Below are 20,699 nucleotides of genomic sequence, written 5' to 3'. Positions count from 1 at the left end.
TATAATATAACCTATATAATATATATATATACTATAATATAACCTATATAATATATATTCTATAATATAACTTATATAATATAACCTATATAATATCATATATATACTATAATATAACCTATATAATATATATACTATAATATAACCTATATAATATCATCTATATACTATAATATAACCTATATAATATATATACTATAATATAACTTATATAATATAACCTATATAATATCATCTATATACTATAAAATAACTTATATAATATCATCTATATACTATAAAATAACTTATATAATATATATACTCTAATATAACCTATATAATATATATACTATAATATAACTTATATAATATAACCTATATAATAGCTCCCCAGTGTGTTTGGATGGTTTAATGATGCACGGTTTGTACCAGCAGTTGTCACACGTTTCATATCTCTCTTCAAGAGCTCCATCCAATCCACATAACACTTGCTTCATCAGCTTTCAGAATGCAATTAAGAAAGGAAGGAAGCATTTTGTGGTTTGCAGTGCTTTTATAATGACCTGCCTGCTATCTCTCCAACCGAGCTGCTGAAGAACAGAAAAGGAACATTACCATAATAAAGCAAATGGGATGACACGTGTCAGCAGGTGGAGATGTTTATAGGAGGACTTCCTCCTTGGGCCAGCCTTCTTTGGTGTTATGCTGATGTTGTCCATAAGGAATTCACTACTCAACTACTTAAAATACCAGAGGCCATTCTTATATTCAGAGGCTAGCTGAGTGGTGGGTAACAGAGGCCATTCTTATATTCAGAGGCTAGCTGAGTGGTAGGTAACAGAGGCCATTCTTATCTTTAGAGGCTAGCTGAGTGGTAGGTAACAGAGGCCATTCTTATATTCAGAGGCTAGCTGAGTGGTAGGTAACAGAGGCCATTCTTATATTCAGAGGCTAGCTGAGTGGTAGGTAACAGAGGCCATTCTTATATTCAGAGGCTAGCTGAGTGGTAGGTAACAGAGGCCATTCTTATATTCAGAGGCTAGCTGAGTGGTAGGTAACAGAGGCCATTCTTATCTTTAGAGGCTAGCTGAGTGGTAGGTAACAGAGGCCATTCTTATATTCAGAGGCTAGCTGAGTGGTAGGTAACAGAGGCCATTCTTATATTCAGAGGCTAGCTGAGTGGTGGGTAACAGATACCATTCTTATATTCAGAGGCTAGCTGAGTGGTAGGTAACAGAGGCCATTCTTATCTTTAGAGGCTAGCTTGGTGGTGGGTAACAGAGGTACAAGGTGTGTAACAGAGTACTTATCACTCACATCCAACTCATTCCCCAACACGGGTTCACATTTCCCCTATCCTCCCCTCTCCTCTAGCTGAGTGGTAGGTAACAGAGGCCATTCTTATCTTTAGAGGCTAGCTTGGTGGTGGGTAACAGAGGTACAAGGTGTGTAACAGAGTACTTATCACTCACATCCAACTCATTCCCCAACACGGGTTCACATTTCCCCTATCCTCCCCTCTCCTCTAGCCTCATCCTCCTCTCTCCTCTAGCCCCATACTCCTCTCTCCTCTTCTCCTCTCTCCTTTCCTCTCCTCTAGCCCCATCCTCATCTCTCCTCTGTCCTCTCCTCCTCTGTCCTTTCCTCTAGGCCCATCCTCCCCTCTGTCCTTTCCTCTCGTCTAGCCCAATCCTCCCCTCTCCTCTGTCATTTCCTCTCCTCTAGCCCCATCCCCCCCTTTCCTCTGTCCTTTCCTCTCCTCTAGCCATATCCTCCCCTCTCCTCTCCTCTAGCCTTAAAAACAAGAGAGGCAGATTTAGGTCTGGCCCACTCCCTCCCTCCCTCCCTCCCTCACACCGGCCAATTATAGTCCCGGGAGGCATGGATGCCTGACTCAGTCTCCTAGCAACGGGGTAAGGGATGAAACACGAGGAGGCAGCTAGTGCAGCTGGCTGGATCTGGCATTGGCAGCACATGCCGCTGTGCCACCAGCCAATTACCACTCACGCTGGCAGAGGAGAATGCAGTTGCCTAGCAACCTGCACTGTAACGCTGTACATTCTTGGTTGGGGTAGGGGGTGTGGTGGTTGTGAGGGGGGGACATAGTGGAGACAGCATCGATACAGGCTGAGACCAGTGCCTAGAGCACAGCAGATAACCACTCCAGCTCCACACTCCTCCATTGATAGGCTATGGTTGCCTAGCAACTAACACACACACACACACACACACACACACACACACAGACACAGACAGACAGACAGACAGACAGACAGACAGACAGACAGACACGACCTCTCAGGTGCCTGAGTTGTGGTTAACTGCATTTCCTCCATTAGCTGGAGATGGACCGGGGTATCGTGGTCTCTGAGGTCATTATGTTATGGGGGCACTGGGAAAGCACTTTACAGACCAGTACTACTCACTCCTACACTTTTACTGTTACACTAGTCAATGCTGCCTTCCTTTATATGAGCAGAGAGGGAGAGTGTGTGAGAGAAAGGGAGAGATGGAGGAGACAGAGAGAGGAGAGGAGGAGGAGACAGAGAGAGGAGGGGAGGAGGAGGCATAGAGAGGAGGGGAGGAGGAGACAGAGAGAGGAGGGGAGGAGGAGACAGAGAGAGGAGGGGAGGAGGAGACAGAGAGATGAGGGGAGGAGGAGACAGAGAGAGGAGGGGAGGAGGAGACAGAGAGAGGAGGGGAGGAGGAGACAGAGAGAGGAGGGGAGGAGGAGACAGAGAGAGGAGGGGAGGAGGAGACAGAGAGAGGAGGGGAGGAGGAGGCAGGACAGAGAGGAGGGGAGGAGGAGGCAGGACAGAGAGAGGAGGGGAGGAGGAGGCAGGACAGAGAGAGGAGGGGAGGAGGAGGCAGGACAGAGAGAGGAGGGGAGGAGGAGGCAGGACAGAGAGAGGAGGGGAGGAGGAGACAGAGAGGAGGGGAGGAGGAGACAGAGAGGAGGGGAGGAGGAGACAGAGAGGAGGGGAGGAGGAGACAGAGAGGAGGGGAGGAGGAGACAGAGAGAGGAGGGGAGGAGGAGACAGAAAGAGGAGGGGAGGAGGAGACAGAGAGACGAGGGGAGGAGGAGGCAGGACAGAGAGAGACGTGTTTTACTCTTCCTCTCTTCAAATTCGAATTGCACAATTCCTTATCTGTGTTCAAACCTCCATTCATAAAACTCACTGCAGGGACGTGTAATTTCCACAAAGTCTGCTCGTTTCCAGCTCTATTGTTAATCTCTTCTCTGTCAGTCATTTATGGGAATAACAAGTGAAGAAAAGAGGGGTTTGAGTAACACCGTCTCTTAAGTCATGCCCTGATGATTGAACGAGTGGAGGCCCATGGCACTATGTCTCAGACTGAGATGTTCCTACCTCTACTCCTCAGTGCTCGGTCACTGTCTTGGTGCTGTCAGTGGCTAAAGTAACTATTTCAGCTAGCTATAACACTGACCCTGTGCTTTTAGAGCCAGCATGTCAGGTAACAGGTGGACTGAGATGTTCCTACCTCTCCTCCTCACTCTGTCACTGTCTTGGTGCTTTAGGTCTCTAAAACAACTGTTCCAGCTATATCCCTCACTCTCTTCCATGTGTTCCAGCTATATCCCTCACTCTCTTCCATGTGTTCCAGCTATATCCCTCACTCTCTTCCACGTGTTCCAGCTATATCCCTCACTCTCTTCCATGTGTTCAAGCTATATCCCTCACTCTCTTTCACGTGTTCCAGCTATATCCCTCACTCTCTTTCACGTGTTCCAGCTATATCCGTCACTCTCTTTCACGTGTTCCAGCTATATCCCTTACTCTCTTTCACGTGTTCCAGCTATATCCCTCACTCTCTTCCATGTGTTCCAGCTATATCCCTCACTCTCTTTCACGTGTTCCAGCTATATCCCTCACTCTCTTTCACGTGTTCCAGCTATATCCCTCACTCTCTTTCACGTGTTCCAGCTATATCCCTCACTCTCTTCCATGTGTTCCAGCTATATCCCTCACTCTCTTCCACGTGTTCCAGCTCTATCCCTCACTCTCTTCCACGTGTTCCAGCTATATCCCTCACTCTCTTTCACGTGTTCCAGCTATATCCCTCACTCTCTTTCACGTGTTCCAGCTATATCCCTCACGCTCTTTCACGTGTTCCAGCTATATCCCTCACTCTCTTTCACGTGTTCCAGCTATATCCCTCACTCTCTTTCACGTGTTCCAGCTATATCCCTCATTCTCTTTCACATGTTCCAGCCTAATCCCTCACTCTCTTTCACGTGTTCCAGCTATATCCCTCACTCTCTTCCATGTGTTCCAGCTATATCCCTCACTCTCTTCCATGTGTTCCAGCTATAACCCTCACTCTCTTTTACGTGTTACAGCTATATCCCTCACTCTCTTTCACGTGTTCCAGCTATAACCCTCACTCTCTTCCATGTGTTCGAGCTATATCCATCACCCTCTTTCAGGTGTTTCATTGACCACATACTACTCAAAATGCATGGCCGATGCATTGCTTCATTCTAAATGGGAAGCTAGTGTGGATAGTGGAGCAGACCTGTTGAGGCTGTAGAACTGACATGGAGCGTTAGAGTCAGGGCCCATTCCATTTCAATTCAGGAAGTGAACTAAAATTCGAATTCGAATTCTCCTCAATGCCTTTCAATAAGATTAAAAATAAATAAAATCGGAATTGGTTTGGTTTACTTTTTAATTGACTGGAATTTAAATGGAATTGACCCCAAAGCTGGTTAGAATAGAGGTGTTTGAGAAGTGCCAGACTTAGCCTATAGAAAGAGTACGTAGAGGGATACGGGGCGGCAGACTAGAATAAACTGGGAAACCACGGCTTATCCAGGTCAATCCATCAATCACGGGGCAGTTAGTCACTCAGCGGACAGTTTCCTGACAGAGGTGTGAGTGGTTTGGGATTGAGATTGAGGAGAGTGAGAATTATGGCCATTTCCCCCTCCGGAAATCTGCTGAGGAAGTAGTGTGGTAACCTTGAGGAGGAATAGTGATAGCAGAATATACTGAGGGTACAGGCAGCGCTGAAGAGTACTGAAGTACTCATTTTGGGTGCTGGTGCCAGCACTCTATGTTTAGGTGGTAATTATATTTTAGGGCCAATATTCTATAATTGGTACTCAAGCAGTTGAACAGTTGAGGAGCCAGTGAGCACTGGCCCAGGGTTAGGGTTAGACGAGGAAGAGGATGAAGAGGCTGAGTAGGAGGTAGAGGATGATAAAGAAGATCTGTGGATCTGTTCTTTAATTGATAAATGAGGCTCCATTAACAGAAAAGGCCATGATGAGTACCAGGTATGATTAAAGAGAACCTGAGCTAAAAGTAAGGAACATGAAACACGGATGGACGAGGGACGTCTAAGAAGGTAATGTATGATGTGTAGTAGTTCTGATGGTGTTGGTCTGGTGGTCTGTAGAGTCTGTCTGAGAGCCCTGCCTGTTAACGACTCTGATGATCTACCTCTTTGATAAATTATACTCATCTTTTCAGATTAAGTGACTTTCCCTGGGCAGAAGTGAGCAGTATTTCCCTGAGAAATAGTGAGCAGTATTTCCCTGAGAAATAGTGAGCAGTATTTCCCTGAGAAATAGTGAGCAATTTATTTCCTGATATTTATCTCCTATCACATACTTAATTAAGCTTGTCTAGTACAATAGGATGGAACAGAATAGTCCCAAAAGTGCTGTCCATCTGGTATTCAAGGCAGGCTCAATCTGATGCTCAAAGTATCTGAAATAAAAACCAATGCAATTCCAACTGTGCTGTAGACTGCAGTGTCACCTGTGTGCGTCCTCTGGTGTGCCTTGAGATGGGAGCTCTTGGTGTAGACCTTCCTGCAGCCGTTAAACTGGCAGCGGTGGACCCTCTTCTTGTTCTCAGAGATACCCCCCACGCCCATCACACACGCGCCCCCCTGCTCGCCGTCGCTGTGCCCGCCTGTGGTGTCACGCCTTGTGGGCAGGGTTGGCGCGTTTGTCGCCGCCAACACGGCGGCGCTCAGCCCCACCTTCCTCGCCACCAGTTTGAGAGTGAGCGTGCCGTCCGCGGACGCCGTCAGAGTCTGGTGGGGGTCGGGCTTGACCAGATGGCGTCCCAGCTCCGGGGACGAGGGCGGCGTCAGGGAGGTGACGGCGCTCAACTGGGCTGGGTGTACCCCTCCCCCTCCAGACCCTAACCCCATCCTGTCTCTAGGTTTGGCAGACTTCAAGGCCCCAGAGAGGTGCTTCCGAGAGGGGCAGAGCAGGGGAGGTACAGGAGGGCTGGGGGGGTCCGGGAGGCTGGGGAGGAGGGGGTCTAGTAGTTCCTCTTCACTGTCCTCCTTCAGGTAGGCCGGGGTGAGCAGGCAGTCAAGCTCCTCGTCAAAGAGGTCCGACAGCCTCTTGGGCTCCGTCTGTAGATAACGCTCCAACTCCAGACATGTCTGAAGGGAGAAGAGAGAGGAGACAGGGGTCAACATACAGACTCACACATAAACCCAATGTCTTAACACTGATATTCAGGTACTCGTATAGTGGTACTGGTATTCCCAGACTGGTGTACTCATAACCTTGGCCGAAGCACATGCTACATAGAATCACTACAGTGCAGATTTCAGTGGAATACTGTGCTGCTGATGGTGAACATCCCTCTAAAGCTGAGTGGATATTTCCTGTTCGGATTTGTTCACTAGATCACATCATTCAATTAAAAAAACCTGACAACTCACATAATTACTACACCAGTCAGAGCTGGGTGATATGTGGAGCTCTCTCATCAACCGATATAATGTCTCCAAGTGAGCGGGCAACTAAGGCAATTGATTGATGAATAGCTCACCCCTGATGCCCTTAATTGCCCTCCGTGCCCACCACAGGAGGTTGGTGGCACCTTAATTGGGGAGGACGGGTTCGTGGTAATGACTGGAGCGGAATCAGAGGAATGGTATCAAATACATCAAACACATGGATGTCATTCCATTTGATTCTGTCCTCCCCACAGCAGCCTCCTGTGGAGCCCACTCCCATACCCTATCATTCTGTATGTCTTTGTGACTGTATACAGGTAGATCAGAGAAGACACATTCCTGATTGGCAGATGAGTGACCACCCTGATTAGAAGCACCTGCTGCTCATTGGTTGTTCACCTGTGTTCCCTCCAAATGCTGTTCTGAAAGAAACTGATTTGTACCTACACACTGAAGAAGGCTGCAGAGCCGAAACGTCTGTGTGCGCTATTCCCTGATTCAGTGAAAATAATATAAAAAAAAAACATTTTATGCGACATCTTTTTGAGTGCGGACCCATCATACCTTTTATATACGTGGAGAAAGACTGCTGCTGTATTTTTAGAACCCCAGGGAGGATAGTAGATGGTAGAACCAGCCCCACATTACCAGGCCTGGCAGCTCTGCAGAGATGGCTCATTACACACAGATTGATTACAATGGCTGGAGTGGGGAGGAGCCCTGAACCGACTAACCTCTCTCTCTCTCTCTCTCTCTCTCTCTCTCTCTCTCTCTCTCTCTCTCTCTCTCTCTCTCTCTCTCTCTCTCTCTCTCTCTCTCCTCTCTCTCTCTCTCTCTCTCCTCTCTCTCTCTCTCTCTCTCTCTCTCTCTCTCTCTCTCTCTCTCTCTCTCTCCTCTCTCTCTCTCTCTCTCTCTCTCTCTCTCTCTCTCTCTCTCTCTCTCTCTCTCTCTCTCTCTCACACAAGCACAGGTCTCTCTTTATTGAGCACAGATAAGCCATGCGTGCAGTTTTACAACCCTCAGATAGGGGAGAGGACAGATTTATTAAGTCATCAGTCTAGGGATTTCCTTCTGGTTTGGCCGTATGCTAAAATAACAGAATACTCCATCATAAACCTCCTGCATATACCTAGTAGACCAACTCCATCAGACAAAGCCTGGCTCTGTTCAAGAGGGACGTGTTGGGTTGTAGGGACGCTGTTCAGACGCTGTTCAGCACAGCAGCGCTATCCGCACACAACCATAAAGGTGTTTTGTTTGACGGCAGGGCCTCTCTCTCTCTGTCTCTCTCTCTCTCTCTGTCTCTCTCTCTCTCTCTGTCTCTCTCTCTGTCTCTCTCTCTCTCTGTCTCTCTCTCTCTGTCTCTCTCTCTCTGTCTCTCTCTCTGTCTCTCTCTCTCGCTCTGTCTCTCTCTCTCGCTCTGTCTCTCTCTCTGTCTCTGTCTCTCTCTCTGTCTCTCTCTCTGTCTCTCTCTCTCTGTCTCTCTCTCTCTGTCTCTCTCTCTGTCTCTGTCTCTGTCTCTCTCTGTCTCTCTGTTTCTCTCTCTATCTCTGTCTCTATGTCTCTCTGTCTCTCTCTGTCTCTCTCTCTCTGTCTCTCTGTTTCTCTCTCTATCTCTCTCTCTCTCTGTCTCTCTCTATCTCTCTCTCTCTCTGTCTCTCTCTCTCTCTCTCTCTCTCTCTCTCTCTCTCTCTCCCTCTCTCCCTCTCTCTCTCCCCCGCTCTCTCTTTCTCTCTTTCTCGCTGTGAGTTGTGTTTGGCATGTAGAGGCTAAAGTATTCTGACAGTCGCAACGGGAGAAAACAGCAGTGCCGCGGGGCCCTTATACTAACCATTTCACCTGAGCCAGAGGAGAATGACAGACAGCTCCATTATGGAGGTGGAGGCTGTACAGACGGCATCCATCTGACAGATGAAGTTCATATAACTACCCCCCCCCCCCCCCTCTTGTTTCTGTGTTCTGCACTCTAGAAATACTACCCTTTTTTATTATTTGCATCTGTTGCTAGGTGATACTTTCTTTTTTGGGGGGGCTGTTAAACAAATTAGCATATTAACGTACAATTGTAAGCACCCCCAAGAGTGTGTCAATAGAGAAATGCTGCGGAAATGTCTTTCTTACCTGTTATAATGGGGACTTATTTTAAGATGCTTTTAAAAACGAACCTTTTCCGTGGTTTTACCGCTCCCTTGATTGCTGCGGTCATTGTAAAATGGAATTGGAATGAACTGAATTTACGAGAGAGGCAATTTAAGTGTTGGCGACATTAAGAAGTGATAAGAAAATGGTATGCTTCAATCTTCACTGAATTCAAAAGGGAGAACAATCATCGATACAGCCATTGGTCACCGTCTGAGTCTGCTAACACTAGTGAGCCCAATATGTTCATGCAGTGTATAGTTCATGATGTGGGCATGTTCAGCTTTCATGATTCATTTCAAGCTATTGCTCTCAATCCCTCCCTCCCTCTCTCTCTCTCTCCCTCCCTCCCTCCCTACTCATGGGGTTATGAGTAAAGAAAGAGGGGGAAGTAAAAATGAACAAGGAAGAGAGATGGCTGTAGAGGGAGGAGGGAAAAGAGATGGAGAGAGAGACATGAGGGACAGAAATGAGGTATGGAAGAGAAACAGATGGATGGAGAGTGAAGGAGGGGCTGAGGAAGACCGAGAATAACCGGGTGAGCGAAGGTGTGAAAAAAGGGGAGAGAGGGAGCGAGGGCTTGCCTTGGCTCTCACAGTGGGAAGTAAAACCATTCCCGGGCCTGTGACATTCACCGTCACGGTATCCTCACAGCAGGCTAGCTAACATACGTCCAGGAGCCTTGCACTCTGAATACCCACCTCAGGGAAAGGAGAGATGAGACTGCACTCTGAATACCCACCTCAGAGAAAGGTGGGATGAGACTGCACTCTGAATACCCACCTCAGGGAAAGGAGAGATGAGCCTTGCACTCTGAATACCCACCTCAGGGAAAGGAGAGATGAGACTGTACTCTGAATACCCACCTCAGGGAAAGGAGAGATGAGACTGCACTCTGAATACCCACCTCAGGGAAAGGAGAGATGAGCCTTGCACTCTGAATACCCACCTCAGGGAAAGGAGAGATGAGACTGCACTCTGAATACCCACCTCAGGGAAAGGAGAGATGAGACTGCACTGTAGCGGTTCCGTATCAGTAAGTGTAGGTCTCTACCCAGTACAGCCAGAAGAGGACTGGTCTCCCCTCCGAGACTGGTTCCTCTCTACCCGGTATGCTGATGTAAAAGGGGCTGTTTGAAACACATTGGATGTATTGAATGTGAGTGCAGGTCATTGATGTCAGGTGACCTGTGTTGCGGAGGACAGTGTTAGGCAGTGGAGAGGTTTAAAGGCAGTGGATTGGTGTAAGATAAGCGTGGGCTAGAAGGACTTTCCACCATATTTCTTACACCTTTCCTTTTAAACCCAGGAAGGGAAGTGAACAGTGTACACTTTAGTCAAAGAGCTAGAGCATTGTGATGCAGACAGGGTGTCTGAGGGGTGTATTAGGAGGTAGAAGATGGAGAGAAGATGGAGGGCTGGGAGAGACAGCAGACTCTATCTCTCTCACTAAAGGAATGTTGTTCAAGAGGAGTTATTCAGAATTTGTTTCACTTGTCTGTGTATCGTTCTCTGCAATGTTGTGTGGTTTTCCTCTCTTTGTCAGGTTTAAAAGCAGTGCCCTGGCATCCCTCGGAGGCTGATTTCTCCCAAAGGGCAAGATGGGGCGGCAGGTAGTTTAGTGGTTAGAGCGTTGGACTAGTAACCGAAAGGTTGCAAGATCAAATCCACAAGCTCACAAGGTAAAAATCTGTGTTCTGCCCCTGAACAAGGCAGTTAACCCACTGTTCCTAAGCCGTCATTGAAAATAACAATTCGTTCTTAACTGACCTGCCTAGTTAAATAAAGGTAAAGAGGACTTAACAGGCCACTTGGACTGACAGAGTAATTGACTGACACTGATCTACAAAGTCAACATGGATCATCTCCACACAAAGATGTCTAAGTCTTTCAGGTTTAAAGCAGACTCCTTTTCTATGTATGACTTAAAAGAAAAGAGAGACCCTCTTTGGAGCGGAACTGAGGAGAAGTTATCCAATGACCTGCTGCACAAGCAAAGTCGTCCAAAGAGGGATCTTTCCACTCCGACTTGGTGATCCATTTAGTGCTAACAGTGAAGACATGCCCACAGCCAACAGTTGGATTCAGCCATAACCGAGTCTGAGTCAGCATGTTGGGCAAACAAACGTTCCGTGATATGACATTTTGCTGCTATGATAACAAAGCCTTTGGGCGGAGCTGAGCTGCGTGTTAGTGAGTTAGATGTTATTTATGGCTGGAGAACTTCCAAGCGTCAAGATGTAGTTTTTCGGTCGGGGCCCCCCACATAGCATACAAACATGTTCTATGCCATGCAGGAAATTCACTTTAACACGGCTAAATGTTCTCTCAGTCACATGACAAAATGTGAAGAATAGCATGATAAAACTGCAAATGTTTCTCTCTGCCCCATGGCAAAACGTGTTGAACAAACCCCTCAATGGCTATCTAGTATTCTTATGCTTGACAGAGGCCCTCTCCAATAGTAGCTTTTGTTTTCCTTCTCACACCAAGCTAGTCAGTGGTTTACCCAGACAGAGTGAGTCATGTGTCACACGCTGAAGTGAGAGCAGCTCAGAATAGCAGAGTGAAATAGGCAGAGAGAACAAAACACCACAGAGCCGACCGTCAGGCTGGGGTGAACTACACAGATAACACCGTTGTTCCCCTATATATATCCTATCTAACTTCTACATATAGTACAGTATCCTGCCTCTGTCTTAGTCTCTACCACTGCAGTACAACTGTTACCCCATCTATCTCAACACAGCCTTCCCCCAATATTCATTCCCACCCACATGGGCACCACTAGTGCCCTCCCTGCAGATACCAAGCCTGCCAACACACGCTATCCCTCCTCTCGCCCCCTGTAGCATCCCTCCCCTCAGCCCAGCACACAGCACGCCATTAGTATCAAAGTGCTAGCTAAGCTACCACCCACAGTTGGCTGCCTGGCTAACTGCTGGAGAGGCTGGTAAAAACAGAGGTTAGCCTATAAAAACACACAGGTTTCATAGACCCCTGACTTGAGGCCAGAACACGAGACACTTAAGTGAGATGATAAGGTGGATATGGGTCATTAATGTTGTGAAGATTTAATCCTGTTGCTTCTGTGCAATTAAATGCTAGTTAGTGGCCAGCCTGTTAGCTTGCACTATTCTTGCCCTTCTCCTTCGACCTCTCATCAACGAGCTGTTTTCACCCACAGGACTGCTGCTGACTGGAGGTTTTTTGTTTGTTGCACCATTTCTGGTAAAATCTAGAGAGTCTGTGGGAGAGATCCATTTTCGTGAACAGGGTGGTGTACCTAATAAACTGGCCTCTGAGTGTAGTGGCATCACTATTAGCTCCATGAAATCTGCAGCGACATGGGTCATCTGTCAAGTCAGGTGCCTGTTCTGTCCACCAATGAGAAGCTTTGATGTGCTGCCTCACTCTGAGGTGACACCAGCCAAATGACCATTCTCCAGCAGCCTGACTCAAGCAGAATCGTTTGGTCGCATGGCTCCATCCCTGTGTGTGTGTGTGTGTGTGTGTGTGTGTGTGTGTGTGTGTGTGTGTGTGTGTGTGTGTGTGTGTGTGTGTGTGTGTGTGTGTGTGTGTGTGTGTGTGTGTGTGTGTGTGTGTGTGTGTGTGTGTGTGTGTGTGTGTGTGCAGAGTCATAACACCAAATCAATGCAAAATGATGCGGCAGTGTGCGATCTCATCAGCCGAGGCCCTCGTCACCCTCCCAGAGGGTCATTTATGACTTCGCTGAGCAATACTTAGAAATGTCCCTCCTGCTCTTTCTGTATGGACCTCGCTTTTTACATCGGGGCATTGTCAAAACAGGAAAAGGCCTTCCCCAAACTGTTGCCACAAAGTTGGAAGCACAGGATCGCCCAAAATGTCATTGTATGCTGTATAGTTAAGATTTCCCTTCACTGGAACTAAGGGGCCCGAACCATGAAAAACAGCCGCAGACCATTATTCCTCTTCCACCAAACGTTGCAGTTGGCACTATACATTGGGGCAGGTAGCCAAAGCCAGATTCATCTGTCGGATTACCAGATGGTGAAGTGTGATTCATCACTCCAATGGCAGCAGACTCTTGGCATTGTACATGGTAATCTTAGGCTTGTGTGCGGCTGCTCGGCCATGGAAACCCATTTCATGAAGCTCCCGATGAACAGTTCTTGTGCTGACGTTGCTCCCAGAGGCAGTTTGGAACTCGGTAGTGAGTGTTGCAACCGAGGACAGACGATTCTTATGTGCTACACGCTTCAGCACTCGGCGGTCCTGTTCTGTGAGCATGTGTGGCCTACCACTTCGCGGCAGGGCCGTTGTTGCTCCTAGACGTTTCTCCTAGATGTTTCTACTCCTAGGCGTTGCTCTTAAACGTTTCTAGAATAACAGCATTTACAGTTGACCAGGGCAGCTATAGCAGGGATGGAATTTTACAAACTGACTTCATGGAAAGGTGGCAGTCAATGAAGGTTCCTCGTTGAAATTCACTGATTCAAGGCCATTCTACTGACAATGTTTGTCTACGGAGATTGCATGGCGGTGTGCTCGATTTTATACACCTGTCAGCAACAGGTTTGGCTGAAATAGCTGAATCCACAAATTTGAAGTGGTGTCCACATACTTTTGTAAATATAGTTTATTAGCAGCAGCACAGGCCTGACTGACTTGACTGTTCACAGGGAAGAAGACAGTACTCCATTTTCCGTACTGATCGGATTGAGAGAACACTTAGACTATAGCCTCTGTCTATTACCATTTTTAAACTACTGAGCCAAGCCTAAACAAATATTTCACATTTATTTTATTTAACCTTTATTTAACTAGGAAAGTCAGTTAAGAACAAATGTATATTTACAATGACGGCCTACACCGGCCAAACCCAAACGACGCTGGGCCAATTATGCGCCGCCCTATGGCGGTTAGGGTTGCAAAGGGATTAGGGTTGCAAAGGGTTGGAAAATTCTAGGTCTTGTTGCATATTTTGGTTAAACTATCCCCAATTCAATGGAATTGCAACCCTCTTCATGCACAGTGCATTCTTCCATCACATGTACAGCTGATTCTCAAGATCTGCACACTAATGAGATGCTATTGAGCCCACACTACTACATTGTCAGAGCCAAGGACTACATGCTTTCTGGTAAGTTTTGATTACAATATTGGGTGAGGTGAATATATTTTATATGACATACATGATTTTTTGTTAACTAGTATATAGTAGCCTACAGCAAAGTGTGTTTAAATAATTTCTAACTGTTTACAATTTCTGGTAGTTAGTTTTTGCTACCATGTGGGTTTTAGCTTGCTTGAGCCTGCTAACTGAGGAGTGTTAATTCACCTGTTTCCATTTATGTTTCATTTAAAACATTTATCTTACAAAGGAGTTGTTTAATCTAACTGTTTAATTATTTATCTGTACATGGAATTGTCTGGTTTTTTTAAAACACATTTTTTCCTAATCTTTACAAGAAAATATCTTGTACTATCTGATGTGTGGAGACATTTCACTGCAGCTATTGTAGAAGGAAAAGCTGTGTAAATTTGCAAATACTGTGCCAACTCGTATGTGAAGAATGCAACAAAGATGCAGAATCATCTGGCCAAGTGCATAAAGTTCCCTCAGCGCTCACAACAAGCAACCTCTGACAAAAGTCCCTCTACTTCTATTCGAGGTGAAAATTATGAATCAGACACCTTATCGATAGCAACAGCTCATGGTCCTCCTGGAATCAGACTGTTTTTTACTCAATGGAGGAACATTGTCAGAGAAATGCTAATGAATGTCTTGCTCGAGCTGTGTATGCAACTGGTTCCCCTCTGATGCTCACAGGCAATATGTATTGGAAGAGATTTCTGAATGTTCTTTGCCCAGCATACACCCCTCCAACCAGACATGCTTTATCTACTCATTTGCTGGATGCAGAGTTCAACAGAGTTCAAGAGAGTTCAAGAAAGTTCAAGAGAGTTCAAGAGAGTTCAAGTGAAGGTCATGCAAATCATAGAGAAAGCAGACTATATTGCAATCATCTCTGATAGGTGGTTGAATGTTCGTGGGCAAGGAATATTTAACTACATCATCTCCCCCCTCAACCAGTATTCTACAAGAGCACAGACACAAGGGACAACAGACACACCGTTCTCTACATTGCAGATGAAGGCAGTCATCAATGACCATGGACCACAGAAGGTATATTTGCACTGGTGACAGACAATGCTGCGAACATGAAGACTGCTTGGTCTAAAGTGGAGGAGTCCTACCCTCATATCCCACCAATTGGCTGTGCTGCTCATGCATTGAATCTGCTCCTCAAGGACATCATGGCACTGAAAACAATGGATACACTCTACAAGAGAGCCAAGGAAATTGTTAGGTATCACAGTCCATGGCCATATCACAGTCTGCCGATATGGACAGCTCCATCAAGAGGTTCCTCCTGGATGATGTATTTTGGGAGAGAGTGGTAAGCAGCCTGAAACTCCTGAAACCTATAGCAGTAGCCATTGCACAGATTGAGGGAGACAATGCCATCCTGTCTGATGTTCAGACTCTGCTTGCAGATGTAAGAGTAGAAATCCGTACTGCCCTGCCCACTTCACTGTTGCTCCAAGCAGAGGAAACTGCAGTTCTGAAATACATCAAAAAGCGTGAAGACTTCTGCTTGAAGCCCGTGCACGCCACAGCGTAGATGTTGGACCCCAAGTATGCTGGCAAGAGCATCCTGTCTGGTGCAGAGCTCAACAAGGCCTATGGTGTCATCACTACCATATCTCGCCACCTTGGCCTGGATGAGAGAAAGGTAATTGGCAGTCTGGCGAAGTACACTTTCAAGCAAGGGCTTTGGGATGGAGATATGCCATATGCAATATGGCAGTCGTGCCAACATATCTCATCAGATAACTGGTGGAAGGGACTTTGTGGATCTGAGGCTCTTTCCCCTATTGCCTCCATCATCCTCCAAATCTCACAAACATCAGGCACCTCAGAGCACAACTGGTTCTTGTTTGGGAACACACACACACCAAAGCACGCAACAGGCTGACCAATTCAAGAGTTCAAAAATTGGTGGCCATCCGGGCAAATGTGAGGCTTTTTGAGCCTGACAACGAGCCATCCTCAACAAGGTAGGAAAGTGACAGTGAAGATGAGGCCTCAGAGTCTGATGTTCAAGAGGTGGACATTGAGGAGGTCCAGGGAGAAGACATGGAAGCCTGAGAGGAAGATAACCAAAGCTTTAGTTTCTAGACAATCATTTTACAGATGTATGTTGAAAATGTTTTTGGGAGATGCGATGGATCATTGGGGATCATTCAATATTCCCTTTTTTTCGTAAAGTGAAATCATCCCATTTGAAGAGTCAACTCATTTAATTAAAGTTGAATTCTTAACTAAACAGTATTTTATATTTCTATTGGAAGGATTTAATCATTTGAAAATATGTCTACTTATGACAAGGTAAAATGTTTCTGTCTCCATATGATATGGTAAATATATCCAATGCAAAAAACATCTACATTTAAATGGTATTAATATTAATTAGCATATATTTCCATTAATTCCCATATAGTCCCGTTAATTCCCACGGAAAGTTTCCACCTCTGAATGTTCCCAAAATGTGCAAACCCTAGTTGTGATACAGCCTGGATTTGAACAAGGGTGTCTGTAGTGATGCCTCTAGCACTGAGATGCAGTGCCTTAGACCGCTGCGCCACTCGGGATCCATGGGGTGGTAGAGGTTAGGTTCAGTGAGATCTAACACCTTCTGCCACCACTTAAGAGGCGTTAGAGACCAGTGCTGCCAAGCAGAGCAGAGATGTGAGATAATTACACACACATTACCCTCACAATATAATCTCCCAGATCCTTCAGGGCAGGTTTAAAAGGCTTTGCTCCCATATCCTTCACAGCAGGATTAAAGGGCTTTGCTCCCAGATCCTTCAGGGCAGTTTTAAAAGGCTTTGCTCCCATTTCCTTCACGGCAGGATTAAAGGGCTTTGCTCCCAGATCCTTCAGGGCAGGTTTAAAAGGCTTTGCTCCCATATCCTTCACGGCAGGATTAAAGGGCTTTGCTCCCAGATCCTTCAGGGCAGGTATAAAGGCTTTGCTCCCATATCCTTCACGGCAGGATTAAAGAGCTTTGCTCCCAGATACTTCAGGGCAGTTTTAAAGGGCTTTGCTACCAGATCCTTCAGAGCAGGTTTAAAGGGCTTTGCTACCAGATCCTTCAGGGCAGGTATAAAGGGCTTTGCTCCCAGATACTTCAGGGCAGATTTAAAGGGCTTTGCTACTGTAACGGCATTCCTCCTCCTCTTCATCTTCGGAAGAGGAGGAGTATTGAGGGAACCAAGGCGCAGCGTAGTGAAATGACATTTTTATTTAACGAAAACACGAACTTGTATAAACTAACAAAAATAACAAACGGTGTAGACAGACCTAGACGACGTACTTACATAAAACAAGAAAACGCACGAATAGGAGACATAGGCTACACAAACCGAACAAACCGTAAACAGTCCCGCGTGGTGTACAGACACAGACACGGAAGACAATCACCCACAACGAACACTGTGACAACGCCTACCTAAATATGACTCTTAATTAGAGGAACGCCAAACACCTGCCTCTAATTAAGAGCCATACCAGGCAACCCAAAACCAACACAGAAACAGAAAACATAGAATGCCCACCCAAACTCACGTCCTGACCAACTAACACATATAACAAATTAACAGAAATAGGTCAGGAACGTGACATAACCCCCCCCATAAGGTGCGAACTCCGGGCGCACCAGCACAAAGTCTAGGGGAGGGTCTGGGTGGGCATCTGACCACGGTGGTGGCTCAGGCTCCGGGCGAGGTCCCCACCCCACCATAATCAATCCTAGCCTCCATCTCCCCCTAAGAATGTCCACCCTCCTTTTACCCCCACAAAATCCTCTTAGTAACATCAATGACAGGGACAGCACCGGGACAGAGAGATAGATCAAGACAGAGGGATAGCACAAGACAGAGGGATAGATCAGAATATAGAGGTAGATCAAGATAGAGAGGGAGATCAGGATAGAGGGGCAACTCCGGACTGAAAGGCAGCTCCGGACAGAGAGACAGCTCTGGACTGAGGGGCAGTTCTGGGTATATAGCCGTTTCTGGCTGAAGGGCAGCTCATGGCTGACTGACGAATCTGGACGCTCATGGCAGGCTGACGGCTCGCGACGCTCATGGCTGGCTGACGGCTCTCGACGCTCATGGCTGGCTGAAGGCTCTGGACGCTCATGGCTCACTGACGGCTCTCGACGCTCATGGCTGGCTGACGGCTCTCGACGCTCATGGCAGGCTGACGGCTCTCGACGCTCATGGCAGGCTGACGGCTCTCGACGCTCATGGCAGGCTGACGGCTCTCGACGCTCATGGCAGGCTGACGGCTCTCGACGCTCATGGCAGGCTGACGGCTCTCGACGCTCATGGCAGGCTGACGGCTCTGGCAGATCCTGTCTGGCTGGCGGCTCTGGCAGATCCTGTCTGGTTGGCGGCTCTGGCAGATCCTGTCTGGTTGGCGGCTCTGGCAGATCCTGTCTGGTTGGCGGCTCTGGCAGATCCTGTCTGGTTGGCGGCTCTGGCAGATCCTGTCTGACGGACGGCTCTAGCGGCTCCTGTCTGACGGACGGCTCTAGCGGCTCCTGTCTGGCGGGCGGCTCTAGCGGCTCCTGTCTGGCGGGCGGCTCTAGCGGCTCCTGTCTGGCGGGCGGCTCTAGCGGCTCCTGTCTGGCGGACGGCTCTGTAGGCTCATGGCAGACGGGCGGCTTTGCAGGCTCATGGTAGACGGGCGGCTTTGCAGGCTCATTGCAGACGGATGGCTCAGACGGCGCTGGGGAGACGGATGGCTCAGATGGCGCTGGGGAGACGGATGGCTCAGATGGCGCTGGGGAGACGGATGGCTCAGATGGCGCTGGGGAGACGGATGGCTCTGGCCGGATAAGGCGCACTGTAGACCTGGTGCGTGGTGCCGGAACTGGAGGCACCGGGCTAAGGACACGCACCTTCATACTAGTGCGGGGAGCAGGGACAGGGCACACTGGACTCTCAAAGCCTACTCTATACCTGGTGCGTGGTACCGGCACTGGTGGCACCGGGCTGAGGACAAGCACATCAGGATTAGTAGGGAGAGAAGAAACAGTGTGTACAGGGCTCTGGAGACGCACAGGAGGCTTAGTGCGTGGTCCCGGAACTGGAGGCACCGAACTGGATACACGCACTACAGGGAGAGTGCGTGGAGGAGGAACAGGGCTCAGGAGACGCACTGGTAGCCTAGTGCGTAGTGTAGGCACTGTAGGTACTAGGCTGGGGCGGGGAGGTGGCGCCGGAAATACCGGACCGTGCAGGCGTACTGGCTCTCTTGAGCATTGAGCCTGCCCAACCTTACCTGGTTGAATGCTCCCGGTCGCCCGACCAGTGCGGGGAGGTGGAATAACCCGCACCGGCCTATGTAGGCGAACCGGGGAAACCATGCTTAAAGCAGGTGCCATGTATGCCGGCCCGAGGAGACGCACTGGAGACCAGACGCGTTGAGCCGGCCTCATGACACCTGGCTCAATACCCAATCTAGCCCTACCAGTGCGGGGAGGTGGAATAACCCGCACTGGGCTATGCACTCGTACAGGAGACACCGTGCGCTCTACTGCGTAACACGGCGCCTGCCCGTACTCCCGCTCTCCACGGTAAGCCTAGGAAGTGGATGCAGGTCTCCTACCTGCCCTTGGCCCACTACCTCTTAGCCTCCCCCCAATAAATTTTTGGGTGTTACTCACGGGCTTTTTGGGCTTCCGTGCAAGACGCTTCCCCTCATAACTCCGGTTCCTCTCTCTCTTTTCCTCCGCTCTCCGAACTGCCTCCAGCTGTTCCCATGGACGGTGATTCACTTTAGCCCATGGTCCTTCTCCATTAAATACTTGCTCCCAACTCCACAAGTCCTGTATACTTGCCCGTTGCTCAAAATTACGCTGCTTGGTTCTGGATTTTTGGTGGGTGATTCTGTAACGGCAGTCCTCCTCCTCTTCATCTGAAGGGGAGGAGTATTGAGGGAACCAAGGCGCAGCGTAGTGAAATTACATTTTTATTTAACGAAAACACGAACTTGTATAAACTAACAAAAATAACAAACGGTGTAGACAGACCTAGACGACGTACTTACATAAAACAAGAAAACGCACGAATAGGAGACATAGGCTACACAAACCGAACAAACCGTAAACAGTCCCGCGTGGTGTACAGACACAGACACAGAAGACAATCACCCACAACGAACACTGTGACAACGCCTACCTAAATATGACTCTTAATTAGAGGAACGCCAAACACCTGCCTCTAATTAAGAGCCATACCAGGCAACCCAAAACCAACACAGAAACAGAAAACATAGAATGCCCACCCAAACTCACGTCCTGACCAACTAACACATATAACAAATTAACAGAAATAGGTCAGGAACGTGACAGCTACCATATCCTTCAGAGCAGGTTTAAAGAGCTTTGCTCCCAGATCCTTCAGGGCAGGTATAAAGGGCTTTGCTACCAGATCCGCCAGGGCAAGTTTAAATGGCTTTGCTCCCAACTCATTCAGGGCAAGTTTAAAGGGCTTTGCTACCAGATCCGCCAGGGCAGGTTTAAATGGCTTTGCTCCCAACTCATTCAGGGCAGGTTTAAATGACTTTGCTCCCAACTCATTCAGGGCAGGTTTAAAGGGCTTTGCTCCCAGATCATTCAGGGCAGGTTTAAAGGGCTTTGCTCCCAACTCATTCAGGGCAGGTTAAAAGGGCTTCGCTCCCAACTCATTCAGGGCAGGTTTAAATGGCTTTGCTCCCAACTCAT

General features: G+C 47.8%; 1 protein-coding gene across 1 annotated transcript in view; it reads right to left on the bottom strand.

Annotated features, from left to right (window-relative positions):
• The window catches only part of LOC129859953 (Krueppel-like factor 7), a 73,387-nt gene that overhangs the window by 13,439 nt on the left and 39,249 nt on the right, over positions 1–20,699 (bottom strand). The window contains exon 2 of the mRNA XM_055930228.1: positions 5,772–6,411. Coding sequence (XP_055786203.1) covers positions 5,772–6,411 — 640 coding nt within the window. The remainder of the gene's footprint in view (positions 1–5,771; positions 6,412–20,699) is intronic.

Source organism: Salvelinus fontinalis, chromosome 7 (assembly GCF_029448725.1).
Source record: "Salvelinus fontinalis isolate EN_2023a chromosome 7, ASM2944872v1, whole genome shotgun sequence".
NCBI classification, from domain to species: domain Eukaryota; kingdom Metazoa; phylum Chordata; class Actinopteri; order Salmoniformes; family Salmonidae; genus Salvelinus; species Salvelinus fontinalis.
The sequence above is the reverse complement of the archived record's forward strand: the minus strand, read 5'-3'. Positions and strand labels throughout refer to the sequence as shown.